Source organism: Hoplias malabaricus, chromosome 5, assembly GCF_029633855.1.
Source record: "Hoplias malabaricus isolate fHopMal1 chromosome 5, fHopMal1.hap1, whole genome shotgun sequence".
In the NCBI taxonomy this organism is placed as follows: domain Eukaryota; kingdom Metazoa; phylum Chordata; class Actinopteri; order Characiformes; family Erythrinidae; genus Hoplias; species Hoplias malabaricus.
This window is the reverse complement of record NC_089804.1, coordinates 53,332,748-53,347,595: the sequence shown is the minus strand read 5'-3', so window position 1 is coordinate 53,347,595 and position 14,848 is coordinate 53,332,748. Positions and strand designations below refer to the sequence as shown.

General features: G+C 38.3%; 1 protein-coding gene across 2 annotated transcripts; it reads left to right on the top strand.

Annotated features, from left to right (window-relative positions):
* Positions 1-371: 371 nt before the first annotated feature.
* hmgn3 (high mobility group nucleosomal binding domain 3) lies at positions 372-11,469 on the top strand. 2 transcript variants are annotated; one of them, XM_066671881.1, is made up of 6 exons: positions 372-530; positions 5,276-5,326; positions 5,925-5,954; positions 6,344-6,394; positions 8,713-8,820; positions 9,654-10,833. In XM_066671881.1, the coding sequence occupies exons 1-6, from the start codon at positions 516-518 to the stop codon at positions 9,759-9,761; spliced, it is 363 nt and encodes a 120-aa protein (XP_066527978.1). In that variant the 5' UTR covers positions 372-515; the 3' UTR covers positions 9,762-10,833. The 2 variants fall into 2 exon arrangements, with proteins under 2 accessions (XP_066527978.1, XP_066527977.1); XM_066671880.1 differs by lacking the exon at positions 9,654-10,833 and adding an exon at positions 10,851-11,469 and having other exon boundaries at positions 373-530.
* The last annotated feature ends 3,379 nt before the right edge of the window (positions 11,470-14,848 follow it).

Genomic DNA, 14,848 nt, shown 5'->3' with positions numbered 1-14,848 from the left:
TGAGTGTATGTAGTGTCCTAACACTTTTATTCTGAGTTTCTTTTTGCGTTTACTGTCCAGAAGAACTGCTTATTACTGAGGAAAAGCTACGATCCCCAGTTCCAAGAGCTCGCGGTGTCACGCGCTGATTGGCCCGCCTTCGCTCAATCCTCGGAATCCGACCGCCTTTAAACCTATCAGGTGGGCCGAGCTCTGATTTGCATAGAAAAAAAGCGCGTAACCAATCACTGTGGCTTCTTCCACAACTCGAGCCAATGTTTGCGGTTGTCCTATTTGCATATCTGAGGAGACAAGCCAATAGCCGCGAGGCTGTGGGAGCAGGGCCGAAGGGGCTGGCCAATGAGGGAGTTCGAGGGCGGGGCCTCGGCTCTGCATATTATTAACATGTTTATTAGCAGAGGTGTTTTAGATATTGATCCAGTGTTTCGTGGTAGTTACAAACTCACTCCCTCACCTTTCAGGTCAACGCAGACCTGTCCGTACCAAGTAAAGCAAGTGAAAACAAAACAGGCAAAATGCCCAAGAGAAAGGTAAGACCATTTTATCCCTTTGTTTTATAGGCTACGTATTCTGGTTTTATTTTTTTGTCGTCGTCCCCCCGCTCTCTTTGATCTCGGGGAGAATGGCGGGTTCGCTTTTGGCCGCGTCCAGAACAAACAGGCGAACGTTCTAAATAGTGTTTAAAAAATAGTACGTCACAATGAAAAGCGCGTTCCATGGTATAGAACGCGGAGTGTGGTGGAGTGTGATTGTGGACGCAGCCGCTGCGCCGCTTATCCTCCAACATGTCGAGCAGGTAAAGCCAAGCTCAACTTAGGAAAAAAAGGAGGCAGTGGCGCTTCTGTTCTCGCTCTTAAGTACCGGGACCGTTTCGTGCGCACGAAAAGATAAAAACACCCTAAGGCTTGTTTTTGTTTGGGTATTTTCCCTATTCCTTCGCCTCATGCGGTCGTCGTCGACAGTTGCCGATTTCCTCCATGATAGTTGCTTGTTTTATTGGTCGCCACTCCGTGTGCGTTTGCGCTGAATGTCACTTGGCGGTGATGCTCCGCGGACCTCGAGCCTAAAACGAGCAACGTTACGACTTAAAGACTCTGGTGCGCACGAGCTGCCTTTTTCTAACGCCCTCATCTTCGATCAGCGCACCTCAGTCGGTCGATAGAGGAATGTATAATTTATTTATAGCTGTATTCTAAAACGACACCCTTCTTCGCCTCCTCCCCCATTGCGGTGCAGGCAAGGTTGCCAAGTCCAGTAAAATCCCCAAACGAGAACAGTGCTTAAAGGTGCACTAAGCGATGTTTTTTTTTTTTTTTTTTTTTTTTTTTCCATTTTCATTTTCTACCTAGCACATATGACTGATCAGATGAGAAAAACTTGGTTACATAAAATGTATTGTAGTGATGTTACAGTATCAGTGCCTATGAAATCCTGTTAGGAAAACTGCACTTCGGTTCACAATGGCTATCTATGTTGTTGTGGTTCACTTGCTTGGCCACTGGAGGTCGCCTTGGCCAATGCCTAATGCTTTGGTCAGGATTATTGATGCATGACCTCTGGAGGTTTGCTGTAAGACAGAGGCATTCTGATTAAATTACTGTGTTTACATTTAAAATGTGAGGGATCTAATACAAAGAAGAAGGCTTTATGAACACCCTCGATAAATGGCATGAACGAGTTTGGTAAAGGGAACCAATTAGTCATTTTTCGGTGTATGCTTTCACTTTTCTGGATCCTATGTGTCTTATTGAAAAGATAATAAATAAACAAATCTGACATATATTCTGCACATGACATATTTTACATGTTCCCTAAATGAAGTGGCTTGACCATTTCCAAAGGTCTCCTCAAGGAAGCTTCAGACCTGTGTTTCTCTAATTGCATTTTTTTTATTCTAAGGTTATGTAATATTTTAAAGAGAGAAATACAAAGTCAGATCTTGCTACCTGCTTTCCATTCCGTTTTAAGCTATTCAAAGTAGGATATACATATTAATTTTCACTTTCTACTGCCTACAAACAATTCCTACCGACAGCAGTGACAAAATAGCCCAACAAATTCACCCCTCCACTTTACTGGCGATTCCATGAATGGAGTCCCACAGGTGACACATTTTTACAAGTGTGAATCTAAAAATTAAAAGACACTTTAAACACAGTTAAAGTGTCTTTTGTATCATTCTGCATTTAGATTTAGTTAATAAATAAAATTAATATTTAATAGTAAAATTCTCAGCAAATAATAGCTACGTTATACCTTATAATACAACCCTTAAAAATGATTATAATTTTAGCATTTGTGAATGAACCCAGTTAAAGTATCCTGCATTATACATCTACTTTATTGCGTTTCATTATGATGTAATATGAACCTTCACTCAGTTATATTAATTAACACCTGTAAAAAAATCTGACTGCAAAGAAACAATGTAAAAATTAAGATATAGTTCCTGGAAGGGTCATTTACATTTCTAAATTAGCCTAATGTGGCAGGAGACCCGAGGACCTGGCAACCCTGGGCACAGACCCGTATGTTAGCAGCCAGCTCATCAATCACACAGAACCTTCTCAGGAACGCAAAAAGCGCGGGGACGCGCCTCACACACACGACAGTCAACACGCTCCAATTTTAAACACACACACACGGCAACATGAACAATTCCATGAAAGATACTGGGCTAAGTTCTGCTATTTAAATCTATGGTTATTCTCTTTATCCAAGGCATCACTGTTAGCGAATAAAATAATAGAAAGACAAGAAGCACAGTAATTGCTTAGAAAATTTCAGTCAGGGAATATAGAGCCCTGGAAACCTAGGGCTACTTCCTAGACGGCAAAAAAAAAGAGCTTTGAGATCTCCATTTAATAACTGCCTGCAAAAATGTGGCACCTTTATGCAAAAGTTTGGACACCTCTGGTCAAATGAGTGTTTTGTTATTTTCTTAGGTTAAAAAAAATTGAACACGTCCTCAAGAATTCGCTTTACTGCGCTTAGAACAGCAGAAATAAATAAAAATAACCACATTAAAATCAATCTCAGACAAGACCGTGTAACTTAAGACTAATTTGAGATACAAATACAGATAAACGTAATTAAGATGCAATTAACTAATTCAAAATATGATCAATGGTTACATATGTACCTCAACATTCTAGGTAATGTAGATCTCTACAGGGAGTCACATAAAATTCACAAAATGTGCCACAGCGTTGTATAATATATTGTTTTTCTCCCTGTAAAACCAATTTACTAGTAACACATTACAATTAGGCCTATGTGTTAGTATAAAATGTTTCAATGTACATTATTTACAACGTCTATCACTCACTGACCTTCATTACAGCGCACTGCCTTCTGTTCAATTGATATTAAAATAACTTTAATATGAATATTGACAAAGCTAAGAGGTTTATGTTTGATGGTGATGTCATGTTTCTTGTTTTTTTCTTGGCAGATTTTCTGTGGCTTTTATTTTGTTCATATCAATATCGAAATAATATATATACAAATTAGGAAACATATCGTGATATAAATTTTGATCGTATTGTCCAACCCTAATTTCAACGTGTTCCCAGTAGAAAATCGACACTATCCAAGCACCCAAATATTTGCAAACGACTGAACTAAACAATGCTCAGGGAAAATAGGTCCGAAACGCCACATATTTGCATATTAGGCAGGGGGCACATTTTGTTAATCAGCAAAAAATGTCAGGAGGTACGTGAAATACACATTCGTTAAAACGTGTAACCAGTCACTACTAATATATATATATATATATATATAAAGTCTTTTATTAAATATCCTATTCAAAACAAATCTGCAAAATAATAATCTTAAAATTAAACAAATACACAAGTAAATAAAATAGAACGTGTAAAATTCAGTGCTGAACGTGACACTAAGAACTGCTCATAACTAAGTTACTGACTATTTATTTTACATTTTGTGGTTTCGAAGAAATGGTGCCAGTAAGAGACCCTCTAAAGGACAGAGGGGTGGTGCACTATGAAAAGTCAAGTGGACTTTATTGTCATTGCCACTGTATACAGCGGGCAGGGGACAACAAAGCATTTCTCTAAACCAAGGTGCTGCATAAAACAACTCACACAGGACTGAAACGCACAAGTGCAAATATGTGCCACAGCACAACACAAGTACAGTGTCAATAAACGTTACATGGACATTCAGAATCACATTTTGAGCACATTTTTTGACAAGTCTTATTCAATGTTGTTAAAACATAATAACAGCTTTAAAACTGTTATTAATGGACTTTCCATTCAACTTTTTAACCGACCCATCGGCACATGGAGTAATTTATTATTTATGTGGTGTCTTACTCTATAAATAATCGGAGGTTTCAAACAGTGTGATATTAATTATGAAAATAACAGAGGAGGAAGGTTTTTATTTAATAAAATATATTTTATGTCACGCTCATTTAAATACAAGTTTAGGCTTATAATTATCTTATAATCTATGTCACAAAAATAATATTACAAAACATAAATATATGCAGCATCACAGCTGCACAGTAAAACTGTATTCATACCGTTCACACTCTTAGGTATGAAGTTAAACAGCAAATAAAATATTAAAGTTAGGGCAAAATTAGGTTTGCAAAGAAAGTGTGTGGTACAGAGTTCTTCAGTTCATATGAAGACTATTTAAGAGTTATTTATTAAATGATAGAACTGTGTACCATGGCACTTCCTCAGCAAAAAATGTAGAAAAAAAATGAATAAAATTGTAATAGCACTGCAGCAAACTGCAGTTTACTACTCTTTTCCATCCATCCATTATCTGTTTATCCAATTTAGGATCGCGGGGGGTCCAGAGCCTACCTGGAATCATCGGGCGCAAGGCGGGAATACACCCTGGAGGGGGTGCCAGTCCTTCACAGGGCAACACAGACACACACACAGACACCTACGGACACTTTTGAGTTGCCAATCCACCTTCAACGTGTGTTTTTGGACTGTGGGAGGAAACCGGAGCACCCGGAGGAAACCCACGCGGACACGGGGAGAACACACTAACTCCTCACAGACAGTCACCCGGAGCGGGAATCGAACCCACAACCTCCAGGCCCCTGGAGCTGTGTGACTGCGACACCTACCTGCTGCACCACCGTGCCGCCCACTACTCTTTTCCATTATTTAAAATAGAATTAACTCATTGCAAACTGTGTACTGAAGCCTCAGGAAACTTTTCAGAGATAATGCAACGTATGTTTGTGTGTGTGTGTGTGTGCTTTTTTTTCTCTCTCCAGTCACCTGAGGGAGCAGAAGGGAAAGACTCAACTAAAGTAACAAAGCAGGAGGTGAGTTCACTACTGCACCCACAGTCATCCATAAAATAGTAAAAATAAATAAATCAATAAAAATTCCTAATAAAGAAAAACACAAACCATTCTTTTTTAAATGTCAAAAGTAAGAAGTGTTTCTACTTTTCAGGTTTTTTACGTTTTTATTGGTCATTGCTCAGACAGCGACTGCATTTGCTTTGGACTTTTGTTAAATCAGTCAAACGATAAAGAGAAAAGTGAGCTTTGATTATTTAATGCGTTGAATTAATGTGAGTTTGTAATGTGAGTCTAACAGAACCATTCAGATTTGATTAAAGTATGGGTACAACACCACAGGTACTGACAGAGGATCACTGAAGGTGTAAATATACAGTCGCTTCACTTTAAACCAATCAGAACAACTTATGTGACATATTCTCATAGTTAATTCAGTTCAATATAAATACAGTAAACCAGTACTCATCCTCAATGTACGTACACCACCTGCAATAGCACAGGTATTTATACACAGGATGTATGAATCTCCTTGTTACCTCCATAAGAGTCTCCTTGCTAAGGAGTGTTATTTAAAGTAGTCCATCAATACTTAACTATTTTTCTTTTGCTCCCTCAGCCCACTCGAAGGTCAGAGCGCCTGTCCTCAGTAAGTCTTTAAAATTATGAGTAAATTGTAATTTAAATTTATTTTTATTTACTAAAGCACTAGAAAAACAATTGTGAGAGTTTTATGACTTGAAACTGGCTTGATTTTCAACCAAAACGTATTTACAGTATCATCGCAATTACTTACTATGTGTAGTGTTTGATTTAGAGATTTAAATTATTAGACGTCCTGATAAAGAAGTGTTTTTGGGGACATAGAAATCCCAGATATTCCTGTATGTCTTTATGATCCATGGATTATTGCCTTCCATTACTCATAATATCATTATAATACTCATATCATTCTAACTGAAACAATTAAACATATTGCTGTTATTAACTATTAGACTGTAATAGAGGTGTGATTTTTATATGACACTTTTTCAACAGAAACCAGCTCCTCCTAAACCTGAGCCCAAACCCAAGAAAGCTCCAGCTAAGGTAACACACACACACACACACACACACACACACACACACACACATGCATGTGTATACACACAGAGGTTTGATCATTCTTAAGCAATTTGCATGTTATTTTCATGTGGCCAGTGCATGTATGACAGGGTTTTAAGCTTCAGGTTTCCTTTTGCATATTGTCGCTTTCCAATCAAAAACATGAATCTCATTTTTTGTCAGTTTTTTGTTTACTTCATCCTAAGCTGTCCTTTCTCTTGTATGAAAATTTCATGATGAATGGACCAATAGAAATGCTCCAAAACTGCTTGGAAAAAATCGTTTAACAGTGACTTCCATTGAAAGTTATGTTTTGTTTTGTTTTTCTTTAATGTGACTATATTGGAGATACATGTTTTTCATTGGACAGCAGTGATATACGGTTTTTCAAGCAGATTCTGGTGTGTGTATATGGCAAGCCTTACTGTAGCTTTAGATCATAGGTGCTATACAGAGGTTTACACAAGTATGCTGGTTCATAGTAAACAGATGCCGCCACAGTGACGTTATTGCGGCCGAAACAGCCAGGGCTCAAGCTGCGCACAAGGGAGTGTACAGTCCGCGTAGTGATGCAAAAGCACCTCGTTCACCACGATGACTATCACATAAATGCAAGGTATAATAAAACTACTCAAATACATTTAAGTATAACTAAAATTAATTTATTTTATTTAATTTTGTCATGGTGCGGCACGGTGGTGCTACAGGTAGTGTCGCAGTCACACAGCTCCAGGGGCCTGGAGGTTGTGGGTTCGATTCCCGCTCCGGGTGACTGTCTGTGAGGAGTGTGGTGTGTTCTCCCTGTGTCTGCGTGGGTTTCCTCCGGGTGACTGTCTGTGAGGAGTGTGGTGTGTTCTCCCTGTGTCTGCGTGGGTTTCCTCCAGGTGACTGTCTGTGAGGAGTGTGGTGTGTTCTCCCTGTGTCTGCGTGGGTTTCCTCCGGGTGACTGTCTGTGAGGAGTGTGGTGTGTTCTCCCTGTGTCTGCGTGGGTTTCCTCCGGGTGAATCTGAATTCCGTCGGGAATTGGTGTCAGTTGTTAAAAACAGCCGTTTTTAAGAGGCCATTAAGTTTTTCCTACATTTCTAAAGAAGAGTGAGGAAAAAATTGCAAAGTGAGTGCAGAATTTTTAGTGACTTACTACAAAGACTTGAAACTGTAATTACTGCCAAAAGTTCTTCACCATTATACTCCGAGCAGTGCTGGACCATAGGAAAACTCTCAAGCTTCCTGTGGGGAAAAGTGGCTATCACTTGGGAGATAAATTTTGGCAAACATCCCCAGCTAAAATAATTATGTCCATTATTTTTAATTATATTTTTGTTTGTATTGAAAGTGGTTTAAAAGTTTAATTTAAAACGGATTTGTTGTTTTAAAAATCACTTTTTGAGTGCACAAGTACATTCAGATCTGAAGTTCCCATCAACCAACATACAGTGAAATAAAACCACCCAGTCCTTTTGTTGTGATCTGCCTCATCTCAGAAAGCATGGGATAAAACGTGCAATGTGGATAGTAGGCTAAGGGTGTTTCTGCCTCCTCCCCCAAGTCCCTACAATCACATGTTTGTGAGAGAGTGCAAAACAAGGTAAAATGTAGCAAAACAAAAAAGTGCGGAGAAGTAAGTGTGCTGATTAAAAATCTCACTGCTTGGTACCTGCTCTACATGGTTCTACTTGGTCCCTGGTTGGGGTTCCCCTATAAAGCCCCGCCCATAAAAAAAACAACCTAATGACATCACAATACAGGGGGTCCTCGACTTACGACGTAAACCAATTTTCGGTGTAAGTCGGAACATACGTACATACTGTAAGCACTTATCCTATCCTAACACTTATCCTCCTTGGTCCCGAGCCGTATAACCGTGTATTCTTCCGCCGCGCACACCAAACACGAAGTTCGCGTTACGGCGTTTACGACGCAAAACCACTTAAGTCGAAACAAGGCTTTATACAGTAAATGGGAGATGTGTCGTAACCACGAAACATCGTAACTCGGGACTGACGTAACCCGAGGACCTCCTGTACACTGTCTTTAACGGAAACGCAGGCTTTGGAAACTACAAAAACCACAGTGGTAATGTTAAGCGCTGTTTACCAATCGAGTATTTACGTGTTTTTGTTGTTTGAGACTGAACACCGTTCTACACCCCATATCAGACCCACATTAGGAAAATAGCAGTTTAGTCACTGTCAACTTTTGTCTTAATTTAATTTCTCTGAGAACTTTAGTGACTCCCTGGAGAGGTTTTAATATTTAGCTTAGTACAGCAGCCATGACACTTAAGCCTTCATTGTGTGTTGCAGAAGCCATTGGATGAGAAGCCAGTAAAGGGAAAGAAGGGTGGGGCCAAAGGAAAGAAGGAGGAGAAAGAGGCGGTGCCTACTGAGAATGGAGAAACCAAGCCAGAGGGAGTGAGTTGCTTTTTTTTGACTTCCTTTTTTTTTTACCTTCACTAAACTGAGGATTCAGCATAAATTATGCCTTATTATGTCACACAGGAAAAGCCAATGCTTAGAAGAACTTATAAACAATAGTTTTCTTTTACCAGTGCCATCTATAGCAAAGTCCAAGATATTCCCCATGCCTTATTCCCCATGTCACTCAGTACAGTGCTAGATAATGCAGGCATCTCTCAGCTACCATAACAGATCTGGGCTGTTAGTGTTCTGCTCCGAGTGTATTGAACTCCCAAGACATGGTTGCATGGTTTTAAGCCCCTTTCACATATGAACCCCAGAGAAACTGTATACATTTTTTACTGAAATACCGAGAACTGTTGGATGCTACTGAATGCATCTGTGGATGGGAGTTTGTTTAGTAGAAACCCAGTGAAAATCTGCAACCGTGGCTTTTCATTTGAATCTACTCTAAGCCTGATCTGCTTGTTGCATGTGATTTTTCTGTGCTCTTAGAAGCACTTTATCAGTAACAGGATCAAGCCGAATGATGGCATTGATAAGCACTTGCCATAACTGTTTGTTTTTCTCTGAATGTACACTTTTGCTATGACTTTCAGTTTCTCAAACCTGACCAGTTTTACCCTAAGTACATTAAGCTTTGAATGCACTTCCAAACTCTGAAGCGTGTGTTATTTTATGAATAACATCAACAGGAAACTGCTGAGAGTTTGAAGAGCGTTAAGTTTGATAATGAAATCTTAACCTCTAATCTGATTTTCTTTCACGCACACACTCTCTCTCTCTCTCTCATACACACACACACACACTCTCTCTCACTCACATAGATTTGCATCTCTCGCTCATCTGTTACTGTGTCACCCCCGAGAAGCCCCTCCCCCACCCTCCTGTCCGTCAGAGGACAGTGGGACACAGTTCGAGTAAAAAGGGTATGAGAGCGTGAAGAGTGACACGTCCGTGTGTTGGTGTGAATTAGTAGAATTTTATGTTATGTTTCATTTTGCTTCCGTCACCTCTCGCACATTTTTAAGCTGAATACATCAAATTTTGTCTGATTTACATCATGGACTTATGGTTATTAAACCAATGTTCCAATTTGTTTACAGACCGAAAGCTGATTAGAAAACAAATTTTATAAAATTACAGAATTTAAAATCCAGCTGTAATCGATAAACCGAAATATGTTCCGTGTGGACATCATACTTTTTTAATTTAGCGTTACAGCTACACGGCAAACGTTGTTGACAAAAGCTAGACTTTAGTAGACAAACGTTCCCACAAATACATTCCCATAACATTTCTCAATCCTCTCAAACCACATCCAGTATAATTTAAGCTTGTGCAGAACTGTCAGTGCGGTTTAGGATGCAGTAAGGCTGTGAACTATAAAAAGTTCTGTGTATCTGAATGCAGTGGTCAACAAAGGTGCTGCGCCAAAATCTGCCTTCCCTTCAATTTTGATCTTTAGTAGAGTTCTTAGCTCCAGCGCTACATTAAAGATGCAAAATTTGGAGACCAAACATGCCTTGACTAATTAACCACCTTTGGAGTGAGTGGAAACTGTAAAATTGATATTCTGCTATGGCTTTGAAGATAACTCAAAGTTTGCTTAGTTTTCTTTATTATTAATATGGAATAATAATACTTGGTGTAAAATAAGCCTGGGAATTATAGGTCATTTTTTACTTATTAATCCCTCTTTTTGAACTGGGTGTTTTGGATAAATTTTATACAGTTTTATAACTTTAATAGATTGATAATTTATTAATACAGGCTCATTTGGGACCATTGTGTTTCTAGCTGCTTGGGTTTTGGCTTTGGAGTGTGTCGACATGTTTGATTTCTTTTAAAAAATAGGTTGGGTAAGTATGAGGTATGAAATCGTTTTTTTTTTTTGTACTAACCTTGTGGTGGTGTTTTTTTTAATCAGTCAATAACACAATAGTTTTACAGCAGCTACATTTCAGAGTACAATAAAGTGACCACGCTATTTCTTTCTCGCTCTCTTCCTCTTTTTCCTCTAGGAATCTGAGACTGGCGAGGCCAATGAGTGACTGTAGTTGGTTTTCTGAGGAATCGAAAGACAATTTTTGTATTCTTTATTGAGTATTTTGTAAGATGCTAACTTTTTTTTTTTTTTAGACTTGTCATTGTAGATTTACTTAGCAAACTCACATTCCTCTCAGAAGTCCCACGTCTCCCCATTTCTCCTGTTTCACCACCGACATGGACAGATCTCTCAACGGACAAAAAATATGTTTTTTCTTAAATGTTTCACCAGCAGCTACCATAGTTCATAACATTTACTCAGTTGGAATCCGCACCCTACGTCATGTCCGTTAACATAACAGCACGTGGTTAGCGTTTGTGCCACAACTCGTGTCCTGAGTGTCCCGACAATTCATCTGGACATTAAGGATCATCAGTTAAAGCCAACACAGGAGGTCTTTTTTGGGACTTTTTAAATTAAAACCTCTCAAAATGTCTATGTGAATGAATGGGAACCGAGGGAAACAAAGAGAAGGTCATTGATGAACACTGAATTTTCCAAATTGTTGGGTTTTTTTATCCTCTTTGTTGGGCGGATAACAACTAGTGACATGTTTTTAAAATTGCTAATTTGAAAATGACCCTTAACAATGGCACATAACCACAGCAATAAACGAGAGGTGCTGGATGATTCTGAGAGTTTTGTTCTGTAAGAGATTCTGACGTGATTCTGGAGATCCGCCTGCTTGGTTTGGAATATTGTCTGTGAAAACTGTTTTCAAATAAAAACCAATGAAAGACAAAAAGGCGCTGTCCCACGTGTTCTGTGCCGTTCGTAGCTGAGTTTGTGGACTTAACAGAAGCATTATTTGTAAAAAAGAGTCAAGTTCCTGGTGCCCTTAATTTAGATGGGTTTGTATTTTCAACTCAGTGGAAAGCTCTTGAGGGTCCGAGGGGTTGCCACAAAGGCCTTTCATTTGGGCTTCTGTATACACAGACACGTGACCCTGAACAACCACTTACACACTCACACATGCATACACACTCACTAAATACAACTGCTGATGTCAGGAAGTGAAAGGTCAGCAGTGCTACAATGAGATCGTAACAGAAAGGGGAAATGAATGACTGCATCTCATTGGACAGGCCCAAGATCACTCAAAAAAAAAAAAAAAAAAAACCTGACTGAAGTTCTGTCATACACAACAGCTGTCCCTGAAGTCGAACTCGAATTTGGAAAAGTAACTCAAGTGTAGTTATACTAGGGCGCAATTATTTTTAAAGATTCAATGTAAATTTAACAAAGAGGCAGCTAAATGTTTTTCAAAGTCATTTTTTAAGGTTTTCAGCATCTTTCCATTGCTATTTTCATACACACCGACTTTAAATATTAGTTAAATTGTAATAAATGCACTACTCTTCTGAATATACCGCTGTAATAAGGAAAATGATTTGGACAGAGCCCAATGTAGCTAGCCATAAATGTATTAAAGTAGTGGAAAAGTAGTACAAATTAAGACCGAACAATGATAATGAAATACAAAACCTGGTAACTGCTAATTTTTTAACAGTATTTTAAAACAGCCAGGTGTAGTTTTCAGATATTTTAAAACCGGTTGTGTATCAGCTTCAGTAGATATGTGCATTAATAATATAGGCACACAATTCCCATATCTGTTCCTCCTTATAACAGATGCTCAGAAAGAGACACGAAAGTTGTAATGTTAACGACTGTCCACAAATAAAGGTAAAACATTTTAAAAAATGATATATTATCGTTTGATATAAGGTATAAACACTGATATCATAGTTTCATAAAGTAAAATACATTGGTAACTTTGTGTCTGTGATAAGTTTCTCCCTGCCTATGAACTGTGGACATATAACTAGTCACTAGAGGCCCATAAACACAATGTTTTGCCTGGACATACATTATGAGAGGATTTTACTGAATATTATTGACCTTAGGTCTATTAATTTGAATTTGATAAGGTCTGGGTAAAAAAGGCCTGAAAGGTTTACTAGTGGGACACATGGGTGGATCAGTGATTGAAGTTGAAGTTAGAGCAGCCCAGAAAATATAGAAACACACCACCTACATTGACAACATTGGACATTTTGGTTGAACAACAAACAAAGCTACAACTTTTTAAACCCCCCCAACAACTCATCGTCAAAGCAACCCCATAAATCCTATTGTATTTGGCCTGGTAACCTCTGACCCCTGTTTGGCGTCAACTTTGGACACCTGAGTGATCCTGACCTCCAGTGGCTAAGCCAAGTTACTGCATATTTCTCCCCACACAGTGTTTCATCAGCAGACCATGACATTTCCTGTTGTCATAAGCATGACCAGGACACAGTCAAAGTTATGATACAACATACAATGTACTGTTTGCAGCAGGTCATGACACTTTCAGTTAAAAAAAGAAATGCTAACCCCCACAGCACCTGAAAGTACAGAGTATGGAAACTAAAACAAGGTATAAGTGAAATGTTCTGAAGTTTTTAAAAATGATTTAAAATACATTTTTTGTTAATATTTGCTAAAAATGACATTGTAATGTTTTCATTAAAAGTAGGTTAAATGAACAAACAAAACATTTGTAGTGCAGTTAAAACAAGTCATTTTTTGGGGGATTTTAAGAGGCACATCAGTTTAAATAAATAAATATGTGTTTATTGTCTCAAAACCGCCATAAAATATTAATTTGTGAACAATCTAGGGTTAGACCCTATTTCATATCCTCTCTAATGTATTAAAAATGCATACTAGGCCGAGTTTATTTAGAGCCTTATAAAATGTAGACATATGGTAATTTATGTGAGATGGGCCTGCTGTATAACTCCTAAGTGCAGGACAAATACTATTTAAACAAATGAAAAATCTAGTATAGAGTTAAATCCCTTCATTCAGACATAGTCAATTGGCCAAGACATGTTTGCTACTTTAGTTTAGCACTGGAAATAAAACGTTAAATGTATGCATATGACATAGAAAACACGTACGGCTTACATTTCCCTAGCTACATTAGGCTTGCAGGTCAATTACAAAATGAAACGTCAGACAGTAAACATGTATTGGCCAATCAACAATGTCAGGAGTCTTTGTTTGTGAACTGTTCTTTTAAAATGCAGAGGATAGTGTTAAATATGAGGTTCCAATTTCACAGGACAGTAAAAAGGAATGCACTGAGCTGACTTCAAATGTTGTACCATTTTCCTTTTTAAAAAAGCATCAAAACAAATTGTACCAAAAGTGAGTAAACTGAAAGATAAACTGGTGTGATACGTTTAATGTGAATGTGTTGGAAATAAATTTGTATCACATTTTTCAGTGCACTGTCCTCGGTTTTGTTTTCTCTGTATCTGTTGAATTTAATTAGCCGATGAGTTCTTTTTGTTGTTGTTGTTGTTGAGGTCCCCAGGTTTAACACTAAATCATCCACAGAACAGCACAGATCTTCAGTTTGACTCAGGTAGAACTTTCCAGAAAAAGTAACTGAACTGAAACTGATCAAAGGTCTGAGATCGACGGTGTCTCAGAAAAGTGGATGGCTTCAAAGTTTCAAAGCAAAAGCTAAAAAGAAACAAGACCTCTCCATTAAGTGACACGTTGATAGCATTGACATAGACACCTTTAATTTTTGAAAATGAGAATAACCTTTTGGGAAAGTCCAGAAAAAAAAGGCCTTTAAGATTAAATTGCAGTACGTACTGAAAATGACACATTTGGAAATATATGAGCTGGACAGGATCAGGTTTAGCCTTTCCCAAATTATACTGACAACAGATGTTCAATGACATAGACCATCGTTAAAAAATTCAGGCTGAGATAAAAATACTTTATAATAGGCCCAAAATCTTTTTTTCCCCTGATTCTCACCAGGCAATTAATGCCCAATTAACAGACCACGACTAAAATACACCACAAGCACAGTCCATTTTAACTGGTCTGCTAAAGATTGCTTAGGAAAACTGCAACAATTTAAGTAGGTCATACCGATCAATACTGGGCTGTAGGTATAATTTG

Bases quoted from the DNA above. Each gene is read 5' to 3' on its own strand.
- hmgn3 (XM_066671881.1), top strand. The intron at 5,955-6,343 runs GTAAGTCTTTAA...CTTTTTCAACAG, and splicing joins GGTCAGAGCGCCTGTCCTCA to AAACCAGCTCCTCCTAAACC. The intron at 8,821-9,653 runs GTGAGTTGCTTT...TCACTCACATAG, and splicing joins GAGAAACCAAGCCAGAGGGA to ATTTGCATCTCTCGCTCATC.